The sequence below is a fragment of the Acipenser ruthenus genome, chromosome 5 (genome assembly GCF_902713425.1).
Source record: "Acipenser ruthenus chromosome 5, fAciRut3.2 maternal haplotype, whole genome shotgun sequence".
In the NCBI taxonomy this organism is placed as follows: Eukaryota; Metazoa; Chordata; class Actinopteri; order Acipenseriformes; family Acipenseridae; genus Acipenser; species Acipenser ruthenus.
In genome coordinates, this window is record NC_081193.1 from 57,880,871 (window position 1) to 57,897,557 (window position 16,687).

At 37.7% G+C, this 16,687-nt stretch overlaps 1 protein-coding gene across 1 annotated transcript in view; it reads right to left on the reverse strand.

Moving 5' to 3' along the window:
• Positions 1 to 4,368: 4,368 nt before the first annotated feature.
• The window catches only part of extl3 (exostosin-like glycosyltransferase 3), a 52,536-nt gene continuing 40,217 nt past the window's right edge, over positions 4,369 to 16,687 (reverse strand). Inside the window, exons 5-6 of the mRNA XM_034005291.3 lie at positions 10,335 to 10,463; positions 4,369 to 6,281 (exon numbers count right to left, since the gene is read on the reverse strand). Coding sequence (XP_033861182.1) covers positions 6,072 to 6,281; positions 10,335 to 10,463 — 339 coding nt within the window. The 3' untranslated portion in view covers positions 4,369 to 6,071. The remainder of the gene's footprint in view (positions 6,282 to 10,334; positions 10,464 to 16,687) is intronic.

The window sequence follows — 16,687 nt, forward strand, 5'->3', positions numbered from 1 at the left end:
CCATGCTTCACAGTAGGGATGGTGTTCTTTGGGTGATGCGCTGTGTTGGGTTTGTGCCAAACATAACGCTTTGCATTTAGGCCAAAAACTTCCATTTTAGTTTCGTCAGACCACAACACTTTTTGCCACATGGCTACAGAATCTCCTGAGTGTTTTTTCAAACTTCAAACGGGATTCAAGGTGGGCTTTCTTGAGTAATGGCTTCCTTCTTGCCACCCTACCATACAGGCCAGATTTGTGGCGTGCTTGGGATATTGTTGTCACATGCACACCAGTCTTGGCCATAAAAGCCTGTAGCTCTTGCAAAGTTGCCATTGGCTTCTTGGTAGCCTCTCTGATCAGTCTCCTTCTTGCTCGGTCATCCAGTTTGGAGGGACGGCCTGATCTAGGCAGGGTCTTGGTGGTGCCATACACCTTCCACTTCTTAATAATCGTCTTGACCATGCTCCAAGGGATATTCAAGGCCTTTGATATATTTTTTTATACCCATCCCCTGATCTGTGCCTTTCAACAACTTTGTCCCGGAGTTCTTTTGAAAGCGCCTTGGTGCTCATGGTTGAGTCTTTGCTTTGAAATGCACTACCCAGCAGAGGGAACCTACAGAAACTGCTGAATTTATCCTGAAATCATGTGAATCACTACAATTTAAAACAGATGGAGGCCACTTAACTTGGTGTGTGATTTTGAAGGTAATTGGTTACACCTGATCTAATTTAGGATTGCTATTACAAGGGGGGTGGACACTTATCCAACCAAGCTATTTCAGTTTTTATTTTTAATTAATTTTCTACAAATTTCTAGAATATTTTTTTCACTTGGAAGTTGTGGGGTAAGATGTGTAGATACATGAAAAAAACCCCCTATTTTAATGCTTTTTAATTTCAGGCTATAAGGCAACAAAAGGTGAACATTTTGAAAGGGGGTATAGACTTTCTATAGGCACTGTATACTGATACCTTATGTTAACATAAACAGTTAAAATGGAAAATAGCACTAGGAAACCAATGTCATGTTAAAGAAAACAAGCCACGCTTGTAAACTGCATAATTTAGAACACATTAGTAGTGGTCTTCATTGTGCTTTTTAAATATGACAACAATAAATATCCTAAGCAAAATGTTTCATTCAGGTTCCTTAAAGAACTAGATAGGAATGTGAAGGTGAGGATCACCTGAGAACCTATGGGTATTATAGGTCTCAAAGAACCAAAAAGGGTTCCCTATAGGGGACAAGGCAAAGAACCAAAAAAAAGTTATTTTAGAAACTGATTGGTCTTTAAATGAAACATGATACTGTAAAGATTACTTTAACTATTATATTTTTGTAAACAATTTTATAACCATTTACAATTATTAAAAAGTAAGAGTTTTTCTTAATTGAGCTGTTCCTTTTTATCTTGTTTGTGAATGAACCCTGAATTTATAACTGAAAACATATTTTTAGTATTTTTATTAAGAACTTTGAAATATATCCATAAAGTATGAATCAAATAGTCATAGCATTTATGTTAAGAACATTTTGAATGTAGTTAATTTATTAATATTAAATATTAATGTGGTAGACCAAACACTCTAGACTTATAACTTTTATCACCACAAGGGAGAGACAAACTTATTAAACTCTTTGCTTATAACTACAGTGTAAGCATCAATTATCATTATACACTTGAATTTAAGGTTTTCAGTCTTTCGGGACTGTTTTTACCCTTAAGAAGACCTTGAGCTAGTCACCGGGGTTATCTCCGCTTTTGGAAGACGTAGTGCTGAGGACAGATTAGCGAGCGGATTCCCCAGGTAGAAGCACAATTTTCGGTCAATTAAAAAATTATATTCATTACACTTCAATTGTTTAGACTTTTTGCACGCTACATTGAAAAGCAACAGTTTTTAGATGCAAGGACACACACCAATCCCTTCCTCACCCCCTTCTCCAAACCTATTTATACAAGCCAAAAAAAATCAGTCATCTCTGGGAAGCAAACCAGAATTCAGGAGGGTGGGTGGGAGGTAACTTTTTTACTTTTTTTTTTTTAACAAAAGCCAGTGGAATTGGTGTTTTTAACATAGGCATATTCTTACATATACAAAAAGTATATTTTTAAAACTGTATAAAACACAACATATTCAGTGTAATTAACAAAATGTCTTTATTGTTACACAAGGCAGTGTGAAACATGATCTTGTGGGTCTTTAATGGTTACACTGAATATTATCTAGGCGTTACACTGGAATTACAGAGAAGTCATCATGGTAATGTGCTTTTCGGTTGTTTTCTCAGCGATATCTGTTAGGGTTAAATGAACCTAAATAGTAGAACATTTCAATAGATATGTGTAACAATTCAATATTGGCTGTGTAATAAAGTGCAATCACTTTTAGTGTTTGTAAGTATTACCCCTGTACACTCAGACTGCTGACCTGGTTGCAAGTTAAGCAGTAATGGGGCACAGTGTTGAATCTCCCCTAGGGTACAATACTACCAAATACGTGGCTTTACCCAAAAGAACAAGCCAACATTATATTCCTCAAGCCCCAGTGATGAGTGGTTGACTGCAGTGCAGAGTGAAGATTCAATCCTATTCCGAGACCACCACCACCACCTACCAATCAACTTTTATGACTGCACCGAAAAACCATGTCTCCAACATACCTCACTAGTTTACACAGACTGTGCATAAAGGCCTAAGTCGTCCAACAAGCTATATGCTTTTTGTCCGAGCTCAAATTGAGTGAATTTAAGCATTTTTCACTACTCCAGGCTAACAAAACCAGTGGCTCAATTGGAACATTGCATGTTGTGTGTGTGTGTAATATTATATATATATATAGACACACACACACACACACACACATTATGGAACCTCTAAAGGGACATGGTGTGAATTAAAAAAGGAGGTTAGTATCTCGTGAGCACGAGTTAGTGCTTAATACTTGTAAGAGATTGTGGAAGCCTCATGTCAGTTTCACTTTTTTTGTAATTTCTCTGTCTTTGCAATACTGTAATTATGGTAGATGAGCCATCATTGTGCGTTGCAGTTGCTCCACTTTCTCAGAACAAAAGCAGGATCGGACTCGATCATCAATGTATCGGTCCCAATATTAACTCGCAAATCACAGAGACGCACATGACTCAATTTACTCCTGATCATGAAAACTTTCATGGGGTAAGATAGCTTTCTCTCGCAAGTTAGTCTTCAGGAGCTATGAACTGTTGTATGTAGCCTACTATATAATGTAAAGGGCATATATGTCTTCATGATAAATCAAAATAAATAAATCACAAATCCTGAAATGACTCAAATTACTCCTTTCACATTTGCTTTTGTAACTGGGTGAAATGTTCCAGACAGTAAGAGAACAACTGGATGCAATGAATAATACCAGTTTTGCAGTTGTTATGCCATGAGCAGGAAAATACACTTCTTGTCTTCTAACCTATCCACGAGAACACCAGGGGCTGGTTGTACTAAAGTGATCCGATCCTGGATCCAGGCTGCGATCTTGCTCCTGTGACGTATTGGGTTGTACTAAAAGGATCAGCGCTGATCCTGAGCTCAGTTTAGGCTCAAGATCTAATCCTGCTTCAATCTTACTGCACAGCAGGATCAGAGTCAGATGAGAGCTTGATCTAATGTTTTAAAATGGAGGAATTAAGACAACAGTGTGCGTTTCATGATCGGCAAAATCAGGTTTATTGCAATCCTTTCTTTTGCTTTAAATAAATAAATAAATGCACTGGGCGATATAAAATACAGTAAACTGAAACGAGATAAAACAGGACAGCCCTTCTTTTTTTGTAGACCCAGTATGTTTGCATCACATCCTGTTGCAGATTAGGCCTATTATATTAATTTTCATTAAAAAGAAAAAAAAAACACGTCAGTCAATAGCACAATTTAAAACACACATTGCTAAATCAGCCAAATATCTGTGTGTCAAAATGTGTAACCAACTCTAAAGAAATAATTGACTCCATCATTTGTTTTTATTTAATTGGCCAGCAAAAATATATACTGGAATTATTTCATTCCATTGCCCCGAATACACAAATAAATAAAATAAACTATACTTTTACCAGTGGGAGGTTTCGGACCTTCCAATTTTCATGTTAAAATGTGTGCTCTTTATCTCAATGCTAGAATGAGTGTGGCATAATGCTAATGTAATGGAAGGTATGAGAATTGCCCTTAAACATATATTTCTAGAAACGTTGAGGTTTTCCCACAACTTAAATACGTATTATCCACTTAAAAGATGCAGATGTAGCTTTAACCTCAAACCGCAGTGTTCCTCTGTTTACATGTAAGAACTCAACTTTATTAGTAATATATTGTGTTATTGTGTATTACGTATCAATATTGCAACAATGTTTGTTATGGTAATTGTTTATTTATTAAGTTTAAAAATGTTTAGTAAAACATGATGCCAACAGTTTTTGGAACATTGACAAACTTTCAGTAATGAAATACAAAGAGATGCGAGAGTCTGTGAGATTTAAGTAAGCAATATACCATGATTAATTTGGTATAATAATATTTCATTTTTATTGATGTCTATATTTGCACAAGGTAACATTGTTTAGATAAAGAGATAGAGAGATATATATACACACACACATAAACACACTAAGCTAATACATAGTAAAACCGTCATGATCCGGCTCCACTGATCTTGTACGTACAACCAGCCCCAGGTGGATCTAGATCTAGATCTACACACACTCTCATATATATATATATATATATATATATATATATATATATATATATATATATATATATATATATATATATATATATAATTTTTTTTATGAGTTACATGTTTTCGCAGACTACAATTAAATATATAAAATCGGTGTCCATTCTGAGTCCATTTGAGCTCATACAACAGCATGATTCCCCAACAACGTCTTCTTTTATTGGTAAGACTGGGGTCAAGTTCTGCAAAAGTTCCAGTATTCCTTGCACTATTTGGCCACAGGTTTGTGCCAACAGGTCTACTTTCCATGCTGGACCACTATTTTTTGACAAAGACAACTCCTTCTAATCAAGATGCATTAGAACTAGACTTGCTTGAGTTTTTTTCCCCCCCAGGTTGCATTACGCATGATACTGTACCATCTCAAACCTAGTTCCAACATTAAGCACAGGCTGAGAGAATTCTCTCCCAACTACCCCTCAAAAGAAAAAAACATAGTTGAGAGACACGGATGCTCAACCTACACACTTTAAGGATCCATTCACCCACATAAAATTATTTAAATCTAAAAAAGGACCACCCCACCACAAGAGATGGCCACTAATGGCCATGTGAAGCACTTTGCAGGCTCTTCTGTGGAATTGTTATGAAGGTTACTTTATATCTTGTCCAGTTGGAAATGAGAAAATAAAAACGTTGCTCTAGGCAGATCATCTTCAACAACAAAGATGTGCACACACACCCTCTTAACTATACCTAGACTCTTCCATCGTCTTCTCTCTTTGAGAACATGTATCTTATTTCCTTACTTTCTTTTAAAATTCCCAACATCACTAATGTCAAGTCCCTGTTCACAAATGTGTAGTTTGGAGACATCAGCAAACACAAGGTTATATTTGTAATTGTCTAAAAAACTCAAAGCCTTAAAAATTTGGGTTGTCCCGCACATAGAAAAAAAACAACATTTTTAAATATGTGCAATGACAAACTAATTTCTTTCAAAACCCTAGCCTGTACCTTGTATTTACTCCAGCCCCCAACAACAAATACCATTTTTCTCTTTAAATTATTAACGTTGGTCTGAGGACCACTAAGGCAAATGTCTTTAGTTGCCCAAATTATGTGGCCACTAAATGGACCCAGTTTGTTTACAAGCAACCAAACTTAGTTGCAACTTGTGAAATGTAGTGGTCACTAGCAAAATAACAACATTTTGTGTTTGTAAAAGTTTCCGTTGGTAAGTATATCTGCCCCCAAGAGTGGTCCTGTAAAAAAGCAGCAGCTGTGTTGTGCTTTCATTTGTTTGCCAGGTACAAACATAGTTTCTTTATTATCACCCTCTCTCGAGTTCCTTCGAGTTCCATCTTTGGGATTCTAGATGAACTTAAAGCATTTGGTCTTGTCGTGTGGTAGCCTTGTTTTGAAGAGCACAGAGTCCACGCGGAACTGTGTGTAGAGCAGTGGCATGTAGCCATACACCTTGACAAAGAAGTTGATGCATTTGTGCCGCTCATGAAAATGTGAGTCATCGTGTGAGAGGGCCTGGGGGCAGCCGGGGCAGCGGAAGGTCCAGCGAGATGTCACCTTGAGAAGAAGAAAAAGCAAGGTTAAGAGTGGACTCTAACACAAATGAAAGACCCAAGATTGGGACTGTGTGATATTTGGGACATCAATATGTTAAGAATGAAGCAGAGAAATTTTAAGCAGGTACTTTAATCCAGGTACTTACCTTTGTTTTGTAGATGAATAGCTTATTTGCTTAACATTATTTAATGGGTCTACATATTTATCCTGATGTTTTTATTACTATTGCTGTTAATGTTAATTTAAATCTATTTTTAAAGTGGTTGCCTTCCTTTTCTGTTTCTTTACTTATAGCATGGTTAACCAAATACGGGCGGAATGGGGGAAAAATGCTACTTTATATTGGGGAGGGGTCCTTTTTTATCCTTTAATTTTCTTTCTTAACCCTTTGCGGTCCTATGTCTGACCAGGTCCGACATTACAATTTTCCCGTCCCGGTCCAAAGAGACGTAAAGCACAGGTCTCTAGTCGTTTTTTCTCCGGAAAAAGCCGAGAAAACCATTCAATGGCCGAGTGAGACTGATAGGAGCTGAGAGAAGCAGAAAAAAATAAAAATAAAATGGGCGGATCTGAGCAATACACATAGCCCCGGTACCACAGAGATAACATGGCCATAAACAAACAAGATAGCTGCTTCTGCATCCAGTGCTCAAAGAATATCACAGACATTTGCAGAGCTTTTTGAGATGTTACAGTAATAAAACAATGACTTGGATCGCATTAGAGGTGTTTGGTGATAAAACGAGTGATCAGGAGATGATTTATCAGTATGCACGACTAAAGAGGTATGTGAAAAATACAGCGAAGAAGGGGTGGGGCAGGGCTGGAGATGCAGTACTGAGTGTCCTGTTGATATGCAGTGCCTTTTAAGGTTAACTCACAGTACTATAAAATAGAAGAATGGTGATCTACAGAGTCTGAAGAAACAACAAAAATTACATAAAAAAAAACTAGGGCTGCTCTGACTAACAGATTAATCGGACCGATTAATAAACACGAGTGATTGCAGATAAAAAAAAAATGTAATTTAAAATAGTGCAGAATTTTTTTTTTTTTTTTAAATATATAAAATACAATCAACAAATAGAAGATCTGCATTTTCTCCACGGCAGTCCAATCATAAATGAGCTGAGGCGGGACAAACAGCTGTCTCAGTCTCAACTGAGGGTCTTGAGTAAGTAAATCAATGGGAGAGAGTCAAAGATCTGCCCCTTGTTATACAGGTGTCCAATCATGAGTGAGCAGAGGCGGGACATACACCTGAGGGTATTCTCCATTTCAGTTGAAGGTCTTGGGAGTTTAATCAATGGTAATGTCAAAGATCTGCCCTGGTTTTGTAGATGTCCAATCATTATCGAGCAGAGGCGGGACATAAATATGCTAGCGTAAGAATAGCTGAATTTCACACGATATTGCTTATTATAGTGTTATTGAGAATTATATTGAGAACAAAGCAATATTTCAAATTACTTTTTACAAATAAAACCAAAAAAATTAAATTCAGACAACAGACGCATTGTAGTCCATTTGGTTATGAATCAATTTTTAAGAAGAACTTTCTCAGAAGAAATTGGAGAGTATTAAAAAAGGGAGGTATACCACAAATACCCAAACTGACACAGGAAGGGTAGGGATATACTCGCCACTTCCAAAATATAAATTATTAAAAAGGTATCCATGGCTTAATAAGTAACTGTCAATTAAAAAATATACTGCTGGTCTTTTGTTCAGTACAGAAAATATGATATGGAACACCACTGGCTACAGCGATATCTAACAAAGTCAACACAAACACATGAGTGTTCCCAAAGTAACTTGCGAGCCACTAACACTCAAAACCTTTGGACAAACCTGGATTGATGTTCAACTGGATAAGCAGAAAAGTAGGGATACAATACAGCACAATCAGCAAGCAAGAACTGGCTTCCAGAAGGCACGATGAAGGCACCAATTCCTCAAATAGATGTCATTATGGGGAATTACTTTCTCTGATACTTTTGACGACAGCATGTTAAGCAATCACTTGTCAATAGCCACAGTATTCTCCGGTACTTTTAAAAGACCAAATTCCCATTCCCATTTTTAGATTCTATTGATTTAGAAGTATTACTATGTAGGACAGCCGCTATAAGATCATTACCTTTATTAAAAATGTGGACAGATTAATCTACAAATGAATCAACTAATGCCTATAAATTAATCAATCAAATTTTAATCGAGTGACAGCCCTAATAAAAACCAATACAGTCCTTTAATTTATTTACAGTTACAGTGCCTTGCAAAAGTATTCAGACCCCTGACCAATTCTCTCATATTACTGAATTACAAATGGTACATTGAAATTTCGTTCTGTTTGATATTTTATTTTAAAACCCTGAAACTCAAAATCAATTATTGTAAGGTGACATTGGTTTTATGGTGGGAAATATTTTTAAGAAAAATAAAAAAAAATGAAATATCCTGCTTCAACCCCCACACATTAATATTTGGTAGAGCCACCTTTCGCTGCAATAACAGCTTTAAGTCTTTTGGGGTAAGTATGTACCAGCTTTGCACAGTGTCAGAGTGATTTTGGCCCATTCTTCTTGGCAGATTTGCTCCAGGTTGTTTGGACGACGTTTGTGGACCGCAATTTTCAAATAGTGCCACAGATTCTCAATGAGATTGAGATCAGGACTTTGACTGGGCCACTGTAGGACATTCACCTTTATGTTCTTGAGCCACTCCAATGTTGCTTTGGCCTTGTGCTTGGGATCATTGTCCTGCTGAAACGGTGAATTTCCTCCCAAGCTTCAGTTTTTTAGCGGACTGAAGCAGGTTCTCTTGCAGTATTTCCCTGTATTTTGCTCCATCCATTCAATTTTAATTTTAATTTAAATTAGATGCCCAGTCCCTGCTGATGAGAAGAATCCCCACAGCATGATGCTACCACCACCATACTTCACTGTAGGGATGGTGTGTCTTGAGGCATGGGCAGTGTTAGGTTTGCACCACACAGCGCTTTGAGTTTTGGCCAAAAAGCTCTATTTTGGTCTCATATTTGCAGCTGGGTCACTCTCATGCTTTCTGGCAAACTCCAGACATGCTTTCAGATGGTACTTTTTGAGTAACGTCTTCTTTCTTGCCACCCTCGCATACAGGCCAGTGTTATGCAGAGCTCTTGATATGGTTGACTGGTGCACCATTACTCCACTCCCAGCCACTGAACTCTGTAGCTCCTTCAAAGTGATTGTTGGCCTCTCTGTGGCTTCTTTCACAAGTCTCCTTCTTGTTTGAGCGCTGAGTTTTGAGGGACGGCCTTTTCTTGGCAGTGCCTGGGTGGTGTGATGCAGCTTCCACTTCCTGATTATTGATCCAACTGTGCTCACTGGGATATCCAAACACTTGGATATTATTTTGTACCCTTTCCCTAATCTATGCATTTGTATTACTTTAGCCCTAACTTCTGTAGAATGCTCTTTGGTCTTCATTTTCCTTCAGATTCACAGCCTGACCAATGATCCTTCAACAGTGGGTTTTTTATCCAGAAAATGTCACAGCAACTTTAATGGTTCACAGGTGGAGGCCAATGGTAAGGTAATTGTGTCCTCGTTAGGGCAATTTCTTTCATCGGTGTAAACTGGGAGCTTCCACAGCACAGGGGTTGAATACTTATGCAAGCAAGATATTTCAGTTTATTTCTTAAAAATATTTCCCAACATAAAACAAATGTCACCTTACAATAATTGATTTTGAGTTTCAGGGTTTTAAAATAAAATATCAAACAGAACGAAATTTCAATGTACCATTTGTAATTCAGTAATATGAGAGAATTGGTCAGGGGTCTGAATACTTTTGCAAGGCACTGTATATTTAATAAAACCCCTGGGAGAATCCCAATTCTGATAAGAAATATAAAATATTGAACATTAAACAAACAAACAAACAAACAAACAAACAAACAATCTCACCAAATACTTTTTTGGACTACTTGAACCACTGCTGCTACAGAATTGGAGCTTGGTCTCCAACTTGCTAATGCTCCTGTCGAGCACAAACTGCATTTCCACTTACCTTGATGGGTGGTTTCCTGGTTATGTGAGAGACCAGAAAGTTCATAGCAATGTCCTCGCAGTTGATATACTCATCCACCATGTCGCGAATGGCCTGGGGCATCACATAGGAGTACAGGTATGCATAGTACTGGGACAGAAGAAACAAGATCATGCTGTCAAACAACTTTCAACATGGGAAGCATTTCATCATTTATTAATTTTAAAGCTCTTGTGAGAAATCTTTATCAAAAGTATTAGACAGGAAAAGGGCTGCAGAAAAATACTTTTAAAAGCGCAGGAGAAACTAAACTTATTATAAATAGGGTATATTAAATATATATATATATATATATATATATATATATCACTGGAGGCTCCTTAGAGGAGGCAAGGAAGGCAATATAAACAAAATACATTAATCGTCTAAAATGTAGAAATTTTACCTAAAACCTAGAGCACTGGTGGGCAACTAAAATGAATGGAAGGATCGCATGTGTGACCCTAACAGCCCTGAGGGCCACCAGACCCAACAACACATCCAAATGTCAGAAACCACCAATTAAAATACATAAAGAAATAAACAAATATATTCACTGACTAAAATATAAGCAATGTTACCGTTTCAATTAAATAACAAATATAATTAATAGTAATGCATGTGCAGTTTATGCCATTAAATGTGACTTTTGGGAGACCACAGTTTTCAACAGCTTTTTGAAGTCAGGCGTAAGCAAGGCTGGTGCAAGCACATCGTAGCTCAGCAGAAATTTGTCAGTCAGTCAGTCTGTTGCTAATTTTTCTCTTACTTATTCCACTGCCCTCACCACTTTTTGAAGCAGCAGGTGTTTGACTGAGACACCCTTTCCACCTACTCTTGTCACAAATGTATTAATTTTGCTATAGCTAACTCAAACCACCTTCTCTTCCCAATTTCACCACAGTAAAAGTGTTTCACAAATTAAATTTACTAATAATAACAACCATCTAGCAACAGACCATGCAGCAACCTGACACATGGCAGTCATTCTCAGTCAGACTTGACTATAAAACATGCACAGTTTTAAAGAAAACCAATGTTTTTCTAAAAATATAATATCTTCAAGTTTTAACCTTCTACAAAATTGTTGCTTTTTTGGTTTAATTAATTATTATTATTTATTTCTTAGCCGACACCCTTATCCAGGGCAACTTACAATTGTTACAAGATATCACATTATTTTTTACATACAATTACCCATTTATACAGTTGGGTTTTTACTAGAGCAATCTAGGTAAAGTACCTTGCTCAAGGGTACAGCAGCAGTGTCCCCCACCTGGGATTGAACCCACGACCCTCCGGTCAAGAGTTCAGAGCCCTAACCACTACTCCACACTGCTGCCCAACAACTACCAACATATTACTTTGAATTAATGCTGCAGCATTTATTTTAAATTGCTAAAAACAGCTGCAGCACTTATTCAAGGGTGGCAGTAATTAGAAGTACTATGGTTTTCAAAAAGACACCATTTTTTATTGTAGTTTTTTACGGTATTTGACAACTTTAAACTGAAAGCTGTTGAGCTCGCAGATCAGATCAGTGTTTGACTAGGTGAGGACACATACCAGAGAGAAATGCCAATTTAACACTGAGGAGGTAGGTTTATTTACCCTTTCTTTTCTTACAGCAGTTTCTAAAGCCAAAGGGACACTTTTCTACATGTTGCTAGAAAAATGTAGAAAGGGATACTTTTTTTTGTAGGAAGTGAGGTGCAAGCTACAAGTATCAGGCAACTCTGTTGCAAGCAACTGTATCAAAGGACTGTTGATTTTGTAGAACATTACATCACAGAATAAATCAGCCTATGAAAGTGATGTAGAAAGTCATGTGACTAGCTTCTTTGCTGGTGAGAACAACAAAGAAATGACAGAGAAAATTAATGTGAAGCCAGTTTGGGATATTGTGATTTTTTTCAGGGTGACATTTAAAAAATTTTAAAATTTTTATATATATATATATATATATATATATATATATATATATATATATATATATATATATATATATATATATATATATATAAAAAACTGGGTACATATTTCATTTCTTTATTAAAGAAAGTTATGCAACACCCAGTGCCCCCGTGTGAAAAAGTAATCGCCCCCCTTAGACTCAATAACTGGTTACGCCACCTTTAGCAGCAATAACTGCAACCAAACGCTTCCTGTAGTTATTGATTAGTCTCTCACAGCGACGTGGGGGAATTTTGGCCCACTCCTCCATACAGAACTGCTTCAACTCAGTGACATTTGTGGGTTTTCGAAACTGCTCGTTTCAGGTCCTGCCACAACATCTCAATGGGGTTTAGGTCTGGACTTTGACTAGGCCATTCCAAAGCTTAATTTCTTGTTCTTCAACCATTCTGATGTAGACTTGCTTGTGTGTTTTGGATCATTGTCTTGCTGCAGAACCCAGCTGCGCTTCAGCTTCAGCTCACGGACGGATGGCCTGACATTCTCCTGTAGAATTCTCTGATACAGAGCAGAATTCATGGTTCCTTCAATGATGGCAAGGCGTCCAGGTCCTGATGCAGCAAAGCATCCCCAAACCATGACACTACCACCACCATGCTTGACTGTTGGTATGAGGTTCTTACTGTGGAATGCAGTGTTTGGTTTTCGCCAGACATAACGGGGCCCATGTCGACCAAAAAGTTCCACTTTTGACTCATCTGTCCATAGAACATTGTTCCAGGTGCTTTTTGGCAAACTTGAGACGAGCATTCATGTTCTTCTTAGTGAGCAATGGTTTCCGCCTTGCTACTCTGCCATGAATCCCATTTTTGCGCAATGTCTTTCTGATGTTGGAGTCATGAACACTGACCTTCGCCGAGGCGAGAGATGCCTGCAGATCCCTGGATGTTGTTCTAGGGTTCTTTGTGACTTCTTGGAAGATTTTACGTCTTGCTCTTGGAGAGATTTTGGCAGGACGGCCACACCTGGGAAGATTCACTACTGTCCCAAACTTTCTCCATTTGGACAATATGGTTCTGACTGTGGTTAGGTGGAGCCCCAGAGCCTTAGAAATGGCTTTGTAACCCTTTCCAGACTGATAGGCATCAACAACTTTTTTCTGGAGGTCTTCAGGAATTTCTTTTGTTTGTGGCATGATGTGCCTCTAGAACCTGTGTGCTGTCAACTTCACTCTGATGGTAAGGGCCAAAGTTAATCAGATTTATATTGGGCAAGGCTGGCCCAAATCAGGCCTGGTTGTTAACCAAAGTACTCAAACAACTTATCCCTTTAATTGGGTTGAGTTAACCATGAGGGGCAATAACTTTTTCACACCTGAAGATTGCATGTTTGATTACCTTGCACACCAAACAAATGAAAGAAGCACCAAACTTTGGTGTCATTTTTTTCTCAGACTCCCTCTATATACTACTACAACCCGCAAAAAAATCTGACCAAATACAATGTGAAAAATGTGCAAAAATGCGGAAAATCAGAGAGGGGGCAAATACTTTTTCACGGCACTGTATGGTATAGGCAAGTAAATAAGTGTTAAATCAGTCCATTCCTAGTTGTTCATGACCTATTTGCCAGTTAATGCCACGAGATGTAGTGGAGTGGCATTAAAGTCGACAAAATTATGAATATTATATTCCTTTTTGTTTTAAACAATGTTGTGATGGCATTATAGTTTAATATTATAAATTACAAAAAAAGCTGGTTTGGTACCGATGTTAAAGCATTAGAACGTTCATGTTAAACTGCAGCGGTGTGTTAACGGCGTGTCAACAAATAACACAGAAAAAACATTCAAGCAAAACAAGCCAAAACTAACAAATGCAGATTAAAAATGATGAGGGTAATGGTAAATATTACAATCCCATATATACACATATTTAAGAATAAAGTTTATTTTATTATATTGAAATGCTGGTGAAAATGATGTGGATGCTAGAAAACACTAATACACTTTTTGTTAGGAAATATTATCTATGTGTTGTCCACCAAAATTCATTCTACAATTTCTACATACTGTAGAATAGTGTCCCCTGAAATTTGAAGCAACAATGTAGAAACAACAGATTACATTTTCTAGCAACATGTAGACTAGTGTCCCCTTGGCTTAAGAGTTGAAGGGCTGAGCTCTTTAATATACAGTGCGTTTCTTTCTCTTCCACCAGCAAGACAACTAAACCCGCACACAGTCTCCTGGTCCAGGCAGGGCTTCGGTGACGAAGATGAGTTGATACTGTGGCTATCCCCTAAACAACAATTCCACAGCGAATACACTAGCTTCTGCACCCCATTGACACTCCAAAACACCACACCCCCCACTCTCCGAACTTCCTGTCTGGATCAGGATTCTGCAGTATCTCTTTTGAGACAAAATACCGTGCATACAACCAAAACAAAAATATATTTAAGAAACTTAAATAATAAATCATACAGCTCCTGCATTACAACAAAAAAGTATTACCTTTCTTGCTAATTCATATATATATATATATATATATTATATAGATACAGATACAGATACAGATATATATATACACATACATACATACCAACAAAGGGTAGTATGTCTGGCTGTACATTATTGGGGGGACCAATTGTACACAGAGTCTGATGGAATCAAACCAGGGTCTGACTCTGAGTCACTGTCAGTTTCCATCGTCATCCTTGCCACCTCCTCTGTACGCAACCATTTTGTTGGAAATTTAATTAGCCTTCCAAGCCTATGGCTGGGAAGCCTATTGTTTTTGTTAGGATTTCTATTATCTTATTTTATTTATTTATATATTTTATTTCTTCCTCCATTGTTTTTTTTCAAATGGCTCTAAAATCAACAGCGTTGCACGAAAACTCACGAAACTTGGCATTATATTTTGCTATTCGACACTTGCAGGACAACCACTATAAGATCGTTACCTTATGGTAAAGATGTGAAACTTGGGGCACAGACTACCATCATGCCTACATTTAGATTTGTTCACGAGAAGTCGATTGGTCACATGGTTGGCAGCCATACTGGATTTGTCAAATATTCAAATGTCGTCTTCTCTGAAACCGTTATGCTGATTGAAGAGAAACGTTCCATACATAGTCTTGGCAAGGTTCTCTATCCAGTTTGTTCAAAGCAAGTCGCTACATAAAAACACATGGCTGCCGCGAGCCAATCAAAATTCAGCTATGGTTAATTTGCACATATTACCTTGCTAAAGGTCAAATGCAAAACTTGCTAGAGAGTGCAGATAGTGTCATGGTTACTATGGAAGACATATAGGAACTCATACATGCACTATCAAAAAATTACCTTGATCATGACCTTTGACCTCTACTTAAGGTCAAATGTAAAACTAACTCCTTACAGAGTGCAGATATGGTCATGGTTACTATGGGACACACATATGAACCCATATATGCTTTATTCAACCAATCAAAATGTTTACATTTCACAATAACTCCTTTGAAGCCATAAAATTGCAACTTCTAGTTTATAGTAGTTACTGCAATATATAGCAATCAATCATGGGGTTTCCATGATGGGCAATTGACACTTTGTAGCGTCAGAGAAGGTCATAATATAATTCTGTGTATGAAAGTAACAGAACTGAAATATACAGAGGGCAATCTTAAACCATGTGTCTTCTTGGTTTCTGGTCACAAACTCCCCCACTGACAAAGAATGCTTTTAAAAGAGTCCTAAACTAACTGCTGAACAAATGGCTTATCTTCATGATCGCTGAATGACAATTTCAGCGCCGCAAGTCAGTGTTCTGGGTGCTTTGACACCCAAAACAGGAACCAGTCCATCACATAAATCCAGCCGACAGGGGGCGGAATAGCGGACCAATGGAGAACAAGGGGCCGCGTCAGAACAACCAATGAAAAACACTCCACATGGACTCATGCACTGCCCAAAATAACCAAACTATCCAATCACAGGGGTAAAGAGAACATTACAAAAGTATGAGCGCGACACTCAAACAGGGCTCCCGACACGAAATCCAAGGTTCTGATACACAAACCAGTCTTTGAACTGTGACAATCTGGAGATGCAGCCTGCAACCAGTTGGAACATAGATACCGTTTTCGGACACTCTAATACGAGATAACTATTCTAGTGTTTGCCTTGGTGTGGGAGTCCGCTGCATAAGACGTCTAAAGAGCTGGATGAACATTTGAAGTCAACAAATTGAAATATATTCAATTTATTGAGCTAGCAGTGCAGGAGTTTGCGATGGAATATCCCAGACATAACCGGACGAAGAGTGCACATATTGGTGGAGGAATTGGGGTTTCAGTGGAATACCTAAAATAGTTAATGTCTCTAGTTCTTTGTTTTAATCATCTTATGAACTCAAGAATAAGCAGACCTTAAA